The sequence below is a fragment of the Protopterus annectens genome, chromosome 1.part0, assembly GCF_019279795.1.
Source record: "Protopterus annectens isolate FY-2018-M chromosome 1.part0, PAN1.0, whole genome shotgun sequence".
NCBI lineage: Eukaryota > Metazoa > Chordata > Ceratodontiformes > Protopteridae > Protopterus > Protopterus annectens.
In genome coordinates, this window is record NC_056725.1 from 71,515,509 (window position 1) to 71,532,308 (window position 16,800).

The 16,800-nt window shown below is 40.1% G+C and overlaps 1 protein-coding gene across 2 annotated transcripts in view; it reads left to right on the forward strand.

Moving 5' to 3' along the window:
• LOC122812253 (4F2 cell-surface antigen heavy chain-like) overlaps positions 1-16,800 on the forward strand; it is a 767,505-nt gene that overhangs the window by 429,055 nt on the left and 321,650 nt on the right. For both annotated transcript variants that reach the window (XM_044084754.1, XM_044084682.1), the window contains exon 7: positions 6,590-6,776. In XM_044084754.1, the coding sequence (XP_043940689.1) occupies positions 6,590-6,776 (187 nt within the window). The remainder of the gene's footprint in view (positions 1-6,589; positions 6,777-16,800) is intronic.

Below are 16,800 nucleotides of genomic sequence, written 5' to 3' on the forward strand. Positions count from 1 at the left end.
GGTTTCATCACACAGCCTGGAAAGTGGATGCTCTTTCTTTCAGTTGGAAAAATCTTCATGTGTATGCCTTTCCACCTCTGCCTCTCCTCCCAAAGGTACTCCTAAAGGTCAGACAAGACAAGCCAAGGATGATTTTAATAGCTCCAGATTGGCCTCGGCAGCACTGGTACCCATTGCTGAGGAGTCTGGTAAGGAAGCCTCCATGGCCCTTACCTTTGATTCCGCACCTATTGTCTCAGAAGGACGGGCATCTACTCAATGTCAAGCTTCACTCTCTTCATCTGACAGCCTGGCATATTCTGTTTTGAACCATAGCAGGTCTCAGCTTCCTCAACAAGTTTTGAATGTGATTATGGAAGCCAGAAGACCTAGTACAAGGAAAGTGTACGCAGGAAAATGGAAGAGATTTTTATTTTGGTGTGCAGCAAAGGATTTGGATGTTTCTGAGCCAAATTTGAGTGTGGCTCTTCAATATCTTACTGAGTTATTGGACAAAGGTTTGTCTTTCTCTTCCATTAAGATTCATGCTGCAGCAATTTCAGCTCACTATGATTGTGACCCACCATTGTTTTCTCATCCTTTGTTCAAGCAATTTCTTAGAGGGGCAAAGAATATAAGACCCCCAATGAGCTCCTACTCCTGCTTGGGACCTCAATTTTGTGTTGGAGAAACTTACTCTACAACCTTTTGAGCCTGTGGCTACTGCTGAGTTGAAATACTTGTCATGGAAGACTGCTTTTTTGTTGGCCATTACTTCTGCAAGAAGGGTTTCTGAATTGCAGGCCCTTATGGCGGTTGAGCCTTTTTTGATTTTCCATAAGGATAGGGTATCATTACGTACTAATCCTTCCTTTATGCCTAAGGTGGTTTCTAGTGTGGCTTTAAACCAAACTATTCATTTGCCTACTTTTTATGCAGATCCCCAAAATAAGGGGGAAAAGATTTTGCACACTTTAGATGTACACAGGCAGTTGTGTTATTATTTAAGCAGGACTAAGGATTTTAGGCAGCCTCAGCAGTTGTTTGTTTCTTTTGCTTTGAGTTCTCAGGGCAAGCCTGTGTCAAAACAAACTATTTCTAAGTGGATTGGGTTTTGCATTGCATTTTGTTATTCCCATCATGGCAAGGAGATTCCAGCTGGGATTAGGCCTCATTCCACTAGGGCTACTGCCACTTCAACAGCATTTATAAGGGGGGTGGCAACTAAGGATATTTTGGAGGCAGCTACTTGGAGTTCAGTGCATACTTTCTCTAAGCATTACCACCTTCCTCTCTACTCTAAATCTAGGGCTGGTTTTGCCACAGCTATTTTGCAGGGCATGTTGACAGCTCCTGCTTCTTTATGATTTGCCAGCCTCCCTTACCTCTGCTTTGGGATTCTACCCAAGTGTTAGGACTGCAGCAATGTGGTATGAAGAACATAGTACAGTTTTGTACCTACCATAAATGTAGATGTTCGAAGATCCACATTGCTGCAGTCCAATTTACCCTCCCTCCTTCCCCTCTGTGTTTAGGGGTGGTTGTGTGGGTGGGATTGTACGTTCTGATTTTGTATATATATATTGTACATATATTTGGTACAGGGGTGTTTGGTGTGTTGTTGCTTTTTGGTTTGGCCTTATCCTTTTAGGGTCTTCTGACATCTGGGGCAAGAAAAGACTGAGGAAATGACGTCGGTCATGCGCATTTGTACCCTGATGTCCTGACGTCAGACTAATGTGCCTTGACCGACGTCAGCCTTATACTTTGGTATTCGGGCCGACTGGGACAGCGGACTACCCCAAGTGTAAGGACTGCAGCAATGTGGATCTTCGAACATCTACATTTATGGTAGGTACAAAACTGTACTTTTTGTATCAGTGGATGAGCAGATAAAAGTGCTCATTAAACAGTGATCAGAAAACTTGGTCAACCACACTTCTGGGATATAGGTTTGGATGTCTACAAAATAAATGCCAAACAGGAGATAGACAAAATCCTTGTGACACCCCACTAGTTACACATTTACATTCATGCTGAGAGGAAACCAGTAACTTTCATAACATGGAGTCTTATGGATAGCCAGTTTATAATCTAGGCATCAATGTAGGGGTTTACATTAAGCTTATTTAATTTTTCAATAATAGCAGCATGGGGATTGCATCAAAAGCCTTGGCCAGGTCAAGATAAGCATTGTGTACAAAATGACCACTGTTCGCAGTTACTATAATCTTTTCAAAGAAGCTTACTAGATTCAGAAGAACCGGACCAGTCCTTCACAAAACCAAACTGACTGGGATCTAGATCTGTCAAGCTACCCATGTCTACATAAAGAAGTTCTGCCATGATGCATTCTCTGGTTTTGCATACATGTCTGATGAGCCTGATAGGCCTATAATTACCCAGGTCTGTAGAGGGGCTGCCTTTAAGTAAGGGAGTCACAGTGGATGTTCTCCAGGTATCCGGTATCAAACCTGGAGATAGGCAGAAGCTGAATATTTTAAGTAAAGGCTCAGATAGTGCATAGTCTGCACTGATGAGAATGCATCCTGGTATGATATCCAGTCCCATTAAAGTATTATTTTTAGAATTTGACAAGGTGATTACGGGAAAAGCTAAATTCTCAGGGATTTAGGGATCAACAGTGGGGATAGGAGGGGTAAGATTAGCACTAAATCTGTCCGCTAATATAGGGGTTATATGATTGGGGTCATAATGCATGATATTACTTTGGATGAGCTTAGTACAGTGTTGGACATTATGCCTTAATTTTCTGACATAACTGAAGAAAGATGTGTAGCTTTCTTTGGAATCTGTTGCAGCCTTAAGTTCATAGTGAATAAACTGGTGTTTTGTTAGTAAGTTTCATGACCGTTTGGTTGTTTTCATTTATTTTTTTTAAACGGTTGTTTTATATATTTAAGTTCATAGTGTATTTAACCTTTTCTATTTTTTTAAGTTCTTACATTTTTCAGTGTAGTCTTGAAGTAGGGAGATGGGGATTCTTATAACTTTTCATTATAAACCTTCCTTGTTTATTAATACAGGAGTTCCATAAGATGTGGTTTAATCCTGAATTTACAGTTATATTCAGGGTGGTGGGTACTGACTTTTCTATACAACTGTTCTGGTGCAGGAAAAAGTCAGACATATCTGCAGCATCTCTTTCAATTGGATCCATCTGCAAGGGGTTTGTTGGGAAATTTGCATAGGCCTTCTACAAGCTGAAGTAGGTTTGCCTTGGAGAAGTCCTTAAAGCTGATCTCATTGGTGGTGGGGGTGGTATCACTAGGCCTGACACAGAAGATGACTGACTTGTGATTAGACTTATCCAAGGATGAGGAAATGCAAGGTGAGGTGTGATCAAGGGACTAGGTTGGTAATGACCAGGTGGAGGATATTAGAACTTCTAGTGGGTAGTTTTACAATTTACTTCAGTGCATTGCTATTAATGAAATCAAAGAAATTCATAACTATTTTTAGAGGTGTAAGTGTGTCAATCAGTACTAGACCAATTGAAATGCCCTAGTAAGAATGTATTTGGTTTGATATTCAGTGCCTCGATGGTATTGAGGTAAGTTCTTTGACCCTCAGAAGGCATAGTTGGGGATGTGTAGCTAGCAATGCAGTAATAGTTGGATTTGTTAGGGGTGATTTCGATTTCAACAAGTTCCAAGTTTTAAGGTTGTGGGTAATTTAATATTATACAATGACTGGCCATTAACATTCAAAAATGAGCATGCTGATTGGTCAGCCCAACCGGCATGCCCATTGTAAATCGAGCATATACCAATGGCAAAAAGTCCGGTCACCTGGACTTTCTTCTATTAATATATGCTACAGGAACTTTACTTTTTTTAAATAAACTTTCAAAAACTAGAGACTGCAAAAGAACGAGACAGATGAGACAGTGAAAAATACAAGGATAATCAGGTACGTTATGCAAAACTAGAGAAATGTACCTGATTATCCTTATATTTTCTCTGTCCCATCTCTCCCATACGTTGAAAGTCTCCCGATTTCATTTTTTTTTTAATTAAAAGCAAAAAAAAGCAATGGAGATCTTCCTTTCTCCATTGGTTCCTTTACACAGCACTGATGTACTGCATAAGTGTGGGAACAAAATTTCCATACACATGAGCAGTACATCAAGAAAGTCCCAGGATGCCAGAGAAAAATGAGGAAGAGCAGCTCAGTGCTATTATACAGGACATTATTTAAGAAAAGTAAGCAAGTTTGTTTTTAAATAATGTCATTGTATAATAGCAATAACCCATGGCTGGGTGTGGGTAATGCTGATTTACCAATGGTTGACTTTATTTGGTCACACTGGCTTCACCCTCATTGTCAAACCACATCAGCTGTGGGTAAATCCAGCATTACCCACACCCAGCCATGGGTTATTGCTATATGACATAATGGTGCTTCTAACAAATATAGATACTCTCCCACAGTTTCCTGAGATTTGTTGGTCCTAGCATTGAGTAGCACCACCTTGATGTTGTCCAAACTTGATTTTAAATGCTCTATGTAGGAATAACCAGTGGGTGAACTCTGCCTAAAAAAAAGGCACTATGGGGGTAGCAAAGGCTTTAGCCAGTATGCAGTAGCCCTGGTATGACAGGTTGTAACCACCCTTTGTGAAAAGGAAGTCTTATCTACCATATCATTCCATGCTGACATATATTGGATCCCCTTAGAATGACACCAACTACTTAGTCCATTTTTTAAGCCAATTATCTTGTCTGTTTTATCTAAGCAATAATTTTGGTAAAGGCAAGATATTACTCAAAACCAGTGTCTTTCCTGCATCTAAAACATTCATAACAAGTTCCATCATGTCTCTCTGCATGGCCCTCTGGATGGAGATCCTCCGGTCACTCACTCCTACATGGGCCGCAAATAGATTTTAGTCATATTTGTCTGGTTTAAGGGACAGTAGGGCCCTTGCAACATTAATGATTCTGGTAAAACAAATGATGCCAGGAGAGAGTTCCAACTATCCCAAAATGTATTGTTAGCACTTTTGTTCATTCACAATCCACAATGAACTTCATCAGACCAGGATGGATTTATGGATTTCATTTTTATTCCTGGTCTAAACCTTTATGTTTGCTTCCTTCCAGTAACCCCATCTGAAATGGAGAAGTATATTTACTGATATTCATTAAGTATTTTTAAACCTGGCCATCACTCCTGTAGCCACTTCTTTCTCTAATGTAGCATTAACAGTGAGTACTTACTGATGTCCACTTCTCTGCAGTTTAGACCTCTTGTCTAACTATTTCTTCTAAAATGGATGATGCCCCCCCCCCCGGTTGGGTGATTGTAGTTGCTTTCAGATTTGCTTATTTCACTATCCATGCCTTACCCTTTATCAGTTGGCTTAAATATTCCACTTATGCTTCTCAGGGTCCTCATTATCTGTTCATGAAGTTTCTCAAAGCTGTTACTGCAATTTCTCCTCTCTGAGCTAGCAGCACCATGTTAACTGTCTGAATACTGACATTCCTCAGCTAATGTGGTGGTTCTCATCTTTGTTCATCTCCCACTTCTCCACCTGCCATATTCTTCTTCCTTCCTTCCTTCCTTCAGCCTTATGAATTCCATAGTTGAACCCTAAGGGATTGTATGTCAGCCTTTCCACTGATATGTCCAAAATCTCCCTTACATTCTGTTCCTCAGCCTCATTCTCCTCAACTGTGCACCTTCTTCCACCCTGAATTTATGTCATTACCTTTGTCTCCTTTGCTCTCCCTGTCTTTCTTCTGTTCTCTGCATTTCATGGGTACTATTTATCATTTCCCATCTCCTGGTGTCTGTATTTCTGCATATTTACAGTGTTAACATCTCATTCTAAATCCTTGGTTACTGGGACTTGTGAACAGCAGGTCTGCCTTCAAGTCATCATACTATTTTCTCTTTTATTGATCTCCAGTACTTGTTTTTAAGGTTTACACAGTTAGTATGCACTAACCATGGAAAATCTTTTGTGTTCACTTTTCAGCTGAGCAAACACTACTGTTTAAGAATGTGATGGAATATGTAAGGATGATGGTATGGACAATGGGTGACCTGAATGCACATATGCCATGACTGAACAGGATATGAGGAATGCCTGTGTCTGCATGGGTGAATAAACAGGAATAAAGGAGAGGCTGGACTTCTATCTGGCTAACGGCTTGATGGTGGCCAACACATCGTTATCAGGAAAACAGCCAACATTCAACTCAGATAGAGTTCCTCCTAGTAAGGAAAGGGCACTAGGGTAGAATCAGCAATTGCAAAGCCATCCCCAGTGAAACAGTAATCCTACATCATAAACCACTGGTTGTATATATGGATTAAAATGCTTGATACAGTAAATTTAGCAGTCTTACTTCTTTCAATATGAGTATGGGGGGGGGGCATATGCACTGTCTTTTCTTATGATGCCTGCTAATGTTTGCAGTACTATTCATATGTCTGTTATACAAATAGTATGTTTAACTCATGTTCTAGGACATTTGAAAAAAGATACATTGCTGACTGTAGAGGAGATACTGAATGGGAGACTGGAAACAAACGTACCACAACATAATCACAGTGTGTGTACTTTGTTTCCTTACAGAATTCTTATGATAGCTGGTTCCAGTGCCATCCAGCCTTGCCAAAATATGTCTGAATGTTTTGAGGCCAACCTAATCCAGACCTTTAACCTCTTTGGTGGAAAGAGGAATCTATCAGTGCAAGCCATGCTGCAGCAAATGGAGGAAGCTATACTCTGGAATTCTAATGAGTACTGGCCTGCCTGGATGGTATGTATCTAACACACATTAATTAAGAAAAGTATAGATTATGGGACAAAAATATTAACAAGAGCTTGCATATTCAATTGATCTAATGCAATTATTGTGAGAATACTGTAGAAGTGCAAAATAACTGTAATCTACTGCAGGAATGCATGGCTTAGTAGAAAGAGCATTCACTAGATTGCTAGAATTAAGACTCATGCTTACTGCAGTATTTTAGAAGCTCCACTCAACTATTGCAATATTTTGAAATTTATACTGTCTTTTCTTTCATTACATCTCTTGAAGAAATAAGAAAAATATATTCATTTGTATTTGGTATCTGCTAGTCTGTATTAGATAGAATGAATGAAGAGTGCCTACCCATGGACAGTTCCAAAAAGCGATGACTTGTTGAGGTTACCCTCTCTCTGTCCTTCCACGGTAATCACTTGCATCAGAAAAAATGCAGTGTTTGATTTGCAAAAACCACCTTTAACTCTTGACAGCTCAGTACTGGTCTCATGTCATGAGACCTGTTACGAGCTTTCATATACATCTGTACATGGTAGATGCCTAGACATTGCCTTCTTTTGGAGCAGTCATATTCTTGCTTCAACAGCCTAGTATAAAGTTGCCTTAGCAATGAAACAAATATATATATATATATATATATATATATATATATATATATATATATATATATATATATATATATATATATATATAGTTTTTTTTTTTGTTTTGTTTCCTACAAGGTAAAGTTGTGTGACTTACACCCATTAATCGGGAATGAATCATTTATAATGTATACAGTGAAGTTGATTCAATTGATTATACAATGAAGTAATAATTGAAACCTCATTAACATTTGTTTAATAATTATATGTCTTAGCTGGGGGCTATAGCTGCACTTTAAAGATGTGATATCATCGAATCATAAACTCTTTCACATATAGTGTTCAAAAATGGCAAGATTGTACTTGACTACTTGAAAAAATAAGTTTACAACTGAAAATAAAAGCAAGAAAGTATGCACTGATGTGGATTACAATATAGGAAAATTAAGAAAAATATACAAGAAAATGTCTTCAAATCAGAACTCTTTAATATCAAGTGCCAGCTTTTCTCAAAACTAGAGTAACATCCAGAACTGTGCTGCTGCAATAATTCAGTTTTCCCACACATTTTTATTTTAAAATCATAAACACTTTCCTATGCTGAGAGTACTTCAAGGCACATTATATAATTAGGATTATTACTGTACAGGAAAAACAATTATTGAAACAAAAAAGAAAACAGAAAATCCTTCCTGGAAGTGGGGCATTGTTACATATTGACACACTGTCTCACTTTCCTCCATCTCACATATAACTGGGTTATGAGTAATTAATTTGTGGCATGTTATTATGTAAGATAAGTTCTACCTTTGCTTATAATAACCAAAGTCAGTGTATACTGAGCAGTCTCTAGTTTCTTCTACTAATGATTGTTCCAGCCAGAAAATGATACAATCTTCAGAACTGGTTTTGTCTTGCAGGTCAGGCCTGAAAGAAAAGCGTAATTCAACTAAGTGGACTAATGAGAAAAAAATAATCAAGAACAAAACAAAAGCTGCCAAGATGATTTAAGCTCACATCTTTTACAGAAGTCTGGTGAAATCCTTCATTATATTGTTGAATGAAAAGTGCTTACTTTGTGGATATACAAAAGATATGAGCTGACACAGATATCTGGAAGCAGATGCCACGTCAGAAGTAGACTAATGCCAAAATAAATGCCAAGCATCTGCCAAAAAAAAGCCTTTTAAAAAAACTAGGTCATAATTCTTCTACAAATAGGGCACAGACCACTACCAACAGAAGAAGCACAAGAAGGACCCAGGGACCTAGTGGTCACACCCAGTCCACCAGTCACAGTAGTAGGGAAGAAGTTCTACTACATTGCCCTTATTATCATGAATCATCATCATCTAGACTGGGAGAGGTCAGTCAGGGTCATCACGCATCTTCATCAGACTCATTCATTGAGCCCAATGCCCAATGCCCCAATGTATCTGACCCGGACACTGCAGCTGGAGAGGCCACAAAAACACAAAGTTCCAAAAGGATAAAAAGGGTCTCAAAATCTGTCAAATGCTGCCCGACTGAAAGAACTCCAGCTCTATTCAGCTCTCAGCCGCTTTTCAGAGGTGTGACCTACCCCACTAACATACAAGGCCCTCAACAAGCAGAGATTTGAATACGCTTCACCAAAAAAAAAAATCTATCAAGAGCCACACCACAAGGAGACTTTAAAAACTACGACGGCTATTGGTAGGGCGTGCTGGAGAGATAATTCATCACCCCAAGACTCCCTATGCTGTGTGGAAAAAAATCCCGTACATGTGAGGCAGAGCACTCTGGCCTTGTTTCAAGAGAAATCTTGACCAATGGTTTGGTGGCTTTAATTTTATTGTGTTTGTCTTATAGATATCTTCAAAAATACTGACTGTATACCAAGTAAGTAAATTTATCTGTGGTAATGGTATATGTTGCCCTACATAAGTGATCATCATAAATTATTATTATTATTATTATTATTTTAATTATTTTTTTAACTTTGATATTGGAGTGGGGGGTCCATAAAGCAGAGAGAATGTGGCTGCTAGGAAGAGACTAGATAACTTATTGTCAAACATCTGGGAGTTAATAGTCAGAATGCAGATGTTTTGGGATTGAGAGGCTTTGAGGACTCTGTGTGTATAAAAGCAAAGGACATTCACTTCTCGAACAATCATCAACAGGCTTGTTAGGTAGGGGTAGTGTAAGAGTTTGAGAGGAAAACATTAAAATATGTTATTATGGTCATTATTTATTTACTTTGATCAGAGATAAATATCTGTAGGGTGGGGTGAGGGTTAAACAGAATGTGATTACATGTAGGAGGGGAAGTGAGGAAGCAGACTGCTTTGTGTGTGAAAACAAAGAACATACACTTCATCATAATCAACCAATCTTCGATGTGGCTTGTCAAGGAAGACAACTGCATTTATCTAAGATAAATAAGTTTAAATTCATTACTCTCACTGTTTCTTTCAATTTGATCGCAGTCAGATATATGGGGTGATCATAATATGGTTATTTTGAGGATTAATTAGGTTGTTGCAGTGGGTATGTGAAAGCAATAGGCAGTTAGCTGATCATTGTTATAGGATCGTTGATATATATATATGGCTTGTCAGGGAAGGACAGCATAAATGTCTGAGCTCAACAAGTTGCAGTGCATTTTACTGCTCATTAGTTCTTTCACTTTGACCACAGATAGACATCAGAAATATATATAGTCAGAAAGTGGCCATCTTTGACCTAGGCATGACACATGCTGTGAGTAAAGGCAAAGGATATTATGTTTACTTCAGGTCTATATTAGATCACTGACTGCTTAAAGAAGTGAATGGTGATTAATCGACCCTATGTAAGTGAAAGCTTACAATCTCGAACTGTCAGAACAGTGATTTTTTTTTCCCAGGGAAAAAAATTGCTGTTCCAAAACACATATATGCAACACAAGTACACCAAACAAACAGCAATCCACACACACACACACACACACACACATAAAATCTTACAACTAACCCTACACTAAACTATACACACACCACTAACTATCCACTTACCTTAACCCAAACCCTAACCCTAAGGTCCGTCACTATTGCACACTCACCTCACCCGCTCCCTAACTCACCTCACCTGCGCCCTAACCCTAACTCACCTAACCCACCCTAACCCTCACATCCACACAATCAACACTTACCTGAACCCGACCCGTAGCTTTCCACCACAGTGCTGAAAATACCGAAACAACAGAAACGGACAACCAAAATCTTTCCCTAGGAAAGATTTCAGGTTTCTGTTGCTTAGATATTTTAAGCTTTCGCTCCATAGGGTTCAATATTAGAACATTCGAAGGTTTTAAACCTTGATGTTCTAATATAGATCCTTTACTTCACCATTGCTAACTATTCATATGTATAGTATCTCAAGGAGGGGTAAAGCAACAAGCTAACAACATTACACTTAACATGTTTCACTGAAAAATTTACAATGGCAATAGTAATAAATAATAATATAACAAGTTAACAGAGAAAAAATAGGGAACTAGAGTTAAGTTAAAGGTAAAATATTAAAACTGCTCCACTGAAAGAGTCTATGGAAGTTGCCAGTCCTTTTTATCTGCTTTCATAAATTGGTAATACACACACCAAAAATGGATAGCGAGCCTAGTTACAACTCAGATCCTTAGCTAAACACATAAGAATTGCCAGAAACACTACAGCCTATATTAAAACAAAATCTTACAAAAGAAAGGGAACGATAATCCCTTTAGACATATGTTAATATTCTAACTCCAAGGAAAATAATATAAGAAACCCACACACACATCCTGGGTACCCAACTGCATCTCCTTTATAGGAGGCTTGTTTGACACATTCTTCAAGAAATGGTAGCTTAGACAGACGGCCATATTATCAGGGAAGTCTCTGTGTTCATCAGTGGCAGTTGTAAACACTGAACAGCCTGCCTGCCCCTGTGGAAGTGGTTACTGCCTAGAAACTGTAGTTTTATTGGCCATTTTGGGTCAATTCCAAACTCCTTGATCCCCCTCTCTTAAAACCCATCAGTGGCAGTGCTACTACATGATAGAGCAAAATCCCTGAAAGGGAAGGCAACTCTGATCAGTACTAGCAAGAAACTATGATCCCTCATAAAATCATCTAAGGCTAGCTTCATAAGAAAAATTGCACAAGACGCTAAAGATAATCACAAGGCTTTCTTTAGTTATGTCAGAAACCTGGGTGGAAACTCCCAGATATGCTCTGAGTTGGTGCAAAATGACAAAAAAATATACTGAACCCACAGACATTGCCAACATCCTGGCAGACAGGTTCAGTGCAAACCCCCCCCCCCCCAAATGAGCAAATGACTATCCCAACAGATGCACAGGTGAGAGCTGCCCTCTCCAAAGCAAAAAAACACAGCATCAATGGGACCGGACGATGTCCCGGGCTGCGTTTTACATGAACTCCAAGAAGAACTGCACCCTCACTTAAAATCACTGTTCAGTCTCAGCCTTACAAAAGGATATGTACCCAATGAATGGCGTACTGCAACAGTGGTCCCACTCCATAAAGATGGTGCCACAACAGACCCCGGAAACTATCGCCCTATAAGCCTAACTAGCCTGGTCTGCAAAGCTATGGAGCGTATCATCATGGAACTCATAAACAAAGACATTGGGAACCTCCAAACACTGGATCCTACCCAATTCGGCTTTGTTAGGGGCAGATCTTGCCTCTTGAACCTGGTCAATTTCTTTGAAACTCACCAAGGCCATAGACAAAGGGAAGGTAGTCCACACAGCCTAACCTGACCTTGCAAAAGCCTTCGACACAATACCCCACTCGGGCATCATAAATAAGCTCACCAGCTTAAATATCAACCCCTATGTCACAAGATGGGTTGCAAACTGGCTTAGGGATAGAACCCACATGGTCAGAATTGCAGGTGCCATGTCAGACTCTAAACCAGTTACAAGTGGCATCCCACAAGGCTCAGTCCTGGGACATCTCTTGTTCGGTATATATTTCTCTGAGGTACAGGCTAACACAGGAGAACTATGGCTGACAAAGTTTGCAGATGACTGCAAACTGGGGCCATAATCGACTCACCAGCTGACACAAGCATCCTCCAAAAAGGTCTCACAGAGACGGATAACTGGTGCCAGAGCCATGGCCTAAAGCTAAAAGCCAAAAAGTGCATAGTCATCCCCTTTGGGAAAAACAAAGTGCCCACAAATTACCACATAGGTGGTAATCCATTAAGTACAGAAGAAGTAATTAGGGATTTGGGGACCCAAGTAGATTGCAATCTCTCCTTTGACAATCACATTGCCAAAGTGGTTAGAAAGACATTCTATATAGCCCACCTTATCACGAAGGGGGTCACATCTAGATCAAGAGGCCCATAATTGAATACAATGCCCCATTTGGGATGTACCTTACCTGACACCTGCTACAACTAGAAAGACCCCAAAAGTACCTCACCAAGAGGATCAAGGGACTCAAACAGATGTCCTACGCAGTTAGGCTAAAGAAACTCCAGCTCTACTCAGTAGTTTACCGCCTACTCAGAGGCAATCTGTGCCTGATGTATAAAACCATGTCCAACCTGGACATGCTCCACCTCAAGAAATCCAAATCCGTGAGAACTACATGCTCCAGTGACTTAAACCTCAGCACAGAAAAAAATAGAACATGCTGGAGGGACAGATTCATATCCCAGAGGCTCCCATCACTCTGGAACAAAATCCCAATCCATGTCAGACAGAGCCCCTCAATGACCCTCTTCAAGAAGAATCTTGACGTTTGGATGGGAGATCGTAAATTTACCCCTGGGATCTCTTCTGTGTCAGACAGAGGCACGGTAAACTAACCTTAAATGGGCTATCTTCTGTGACCTACTATACAGAGGCACAGTCAACTAATCTAAGAAGGGTGTCAAAAGCCAAACACACTCTGGCTAGGCTTGTAAATGCCCTAGGGCAGATAGCCTAGTATCAACCTATGAACTGCTAGCAGATTTTTATTTCAGCACAGGAAATTGGGAAAACATAGACATGTACTTCCTTACACCACTCTTTCCTTAAAGTCATGAACCCTCCAATGCTGGTGAATCACAAAAAATTTATAGAAATTATGAGGATTTAGGGTAAACTAACAACAGAAGCATAGCTTGCTTTTGTTAAAGGGAGCAGATGCTTGTAGGCACAAGGTGTTATGGGGCCCTTCTGGTAGTTGCACATGAGGAGGTATTGTAGTATCGGCATCCAGAAGTGAATGTCAACACTACATTTGCAGTAAAGGATGAGGCACTGAAGAACTTAAGCACTTTGTGGTAGTATTTTATCAGTAGCCAGCTATGTGTTAAAGTTTTATTTTATTGTATTTTTGGTCGTCAATATGGAAAGAGGACATTTTTTTCCTCCACTTAGAGTTGAGGGATGCCAGATTGGATAACTGTGGAGGGCACTACATGAGCTAGCTAGACACACACACACACACACACACACACACACACACACACACACACACACACACACAAACACACACTGCATTGTTGAACAGTGAATTTGCAATCCTGCTTTCCAAGCTAAAGGTGCTGTGAAAAAAAAAGTATTGGCACCAGTTCTTAATACAAAATAGGCATTCCAAGATGGTCAAAGTAACAAGTTTCTTTTGTTATTGTTTTCTTTAGACATCTAATTTGGTAACACATTTAAAACACAAACTTCACATTGCATAATTATTGTTCTATCAAGTGACAATCCTATCAACCTAACTGAATCCCAACACATTGCGGTTCTAATAAGTCCCATGTCATGCCTTCTAAACTGGCTTCTGTGCTTTAGTATCTTCAGCACTCACTGGCGAAACCAGGGTAGCAACAGTTAATACACAGAGGAAAGGTAAGTGCTGTGCCAGATCCTAAGTTGACACAATGAGTCAAAGAGCAGAGGACCTGGCTACTGCACTTTGTCTGAAGATAAGCAAAGGGAAAATGAATATACTGAGTTTTGTCCCAGTTATTACAAATAAGCCTTGCCCTAAGTTTATTCTATAATATAGTATGGTACAAGACGTATGAATGTTAAGAGAGTACATTTAGAAACTAACTACTTCCTATTAATTTAGAAACTCCGACTACTTCCTATTAATTAGCTCAAAACAAGGTGGAAAAACGAATGCAGCATGCAGAGTTGGTTTCTTTACAGGTGATTATAGGTGATTATAGACCATTCAGTTGGGTTGTAACTGCCTGAAGATATATTTTTGTGACTGCAGCCTAAGTACTTAACCTATGTAGGATTATCATTTGTGCAAAACCACTGTATGTGTCTGAGGAAATGATCTACGTTAATGTAATTCTGGTTAGTATATGAGGTGTGCGAAGGCTTGTCCAGCAAATACTATATGTATTTATTGGTATGTTTTGGGAAAAGGCTCCTCAATTTCTTTTTAACAAGCAGAACCTTTTTGACTGACAGTAATTGAGCTTCCATGAGACAATCTGCAAAGCTATTGTCAGTTCATAATACTGGACTAGGCAACTCTGAGAAGAAGAAACTTCTCATAATCAGATGTGCCCTGTTCTGATGGAATATCTAGTTCTTGTTTTACACACACACACACACACACACACACACACACACACACACACACACACACACACACACACACACACACACACACACACACACACACACACACACACACAGACACACAGACACACACACACAGACACACACACACACTTCCCAGGCACTGTGTCCTCAATACCTATAAAGGAACCAGTCTGACCTTCATATGGTAGATACATAAACCAGGCAAATCATTCCTCTCTTCCTATATAGACAGAGTAAGTGTGCCAAAGATACTGTTCTATGGCCCCACACTAATGTACCGCCTTAGTAATGGTCTCTACTCCTAATGCTATCCTTCCCCCAACCATAACCCTACACCTTACCTTAATACAACCTTCCCGTAACTGTGCCAATACACAAGACACACTCACAAGCACACATGAACATACACTAACAACTTTAAATCTATTCCTCCCTACCTAATCTTGACCCTTATCCTAAAAGAAACATACTCTCACACAAACATGCAATACTTATCCATGATCCTAACACTAATTCACAGACATACATACAAACATTGTCATCCCCTCCAACCTCACTCGCCTGTCTCTCGAGAAAACATAGCACTGACATTTGCAACACTTGGCTATCTGTACTATCATTATAGCCATAGAAGAAGGTAAGGCAGTTCACACAACCTATCTTGACCTCGCCACGGCTTTCGACATCATGCCCCATTCTGAATCCTAGATAAACTCACTAAACTGGGTATAAATCCATATGTCACAAGATGGGTTGCCAATTGGCTCACCGACAGAACCCACACTGTAAAAGTTGCATACTCCAAATCTGACTTCAGACCTGTGACAAGTGGAGTACCACATGGTTCAGTCCTGGGTCCTCTCCTGTTTGGTATCGACTTCTCTAAAGTACAGGTAACACAGAGGGCCTCTGGCTGACTATGTTCGCAGACGACTGCAAACTAGGTGTCATAGTCGAATCCCAGAACAATGTGGACACACTACAGAAGGGCCTCACCAAGACTGATGCTTGGTGCCAGAGCCACGGCCTCAAGTTCAATGCCAAAAAGTGCATTGTTATCCCCTTTGGTAAGAACTCAGTACCCATGAACTACCACATAGTCCACATAACACCAAAAATGTGATGAGACCTTGGGACTCAGGTGGACAGTAGTCTCTCCTTTAATAATCACATTGCCACAGTAGTCAGGGAATCTATCTACATGGCACACCTCATCATGAAAGGGTTCTCATCCAGGAAAAAAGAGGTCATTGTTTCCCTCTACTCGACTTTCATTACACATATTATTGAGTAAAATGCCCCTTTTGGAATGTACCTCGCAACAGCTGGAAAGGACACAAAAATACCTCAGAAAGAGGATCACAGGACTCAAACAGATGCCCTACACTGACCATCTCAAAAAACTCCAGCTTTACTATGTAGCATATCGCCTACTCCGAGGTGATCTCTGTCTGACATACAAAGCTATGTCAAACCCAGAGCTGTTGGACATGCTACACCTAAAGAAATCCCAATCCTACCAAGCTCCATGCTCCAGGGACCTAAACCTTCTCACCACAATAAACAGAACATGCTGGAGGGATAGATTCCTGTCCCAGAGACTTCCCATATCATGCAGAGTTCCTCACTAGCACTCTTCAAGAAAAATCTTCATGAGTCGATGGGAAATAGCAAATTCACCCAGAGGATCTAATCTGTGGCACTGATCGACAGGGGCACAGTAGAATAACCTTCTTGGGTGGCAAAAGCCAGGGAACCTTGTTGACTAGGCTCACATAGGCCCTTGGGACCGATAGCCTAGTACCTACCTATGAATCTATGAACCTAT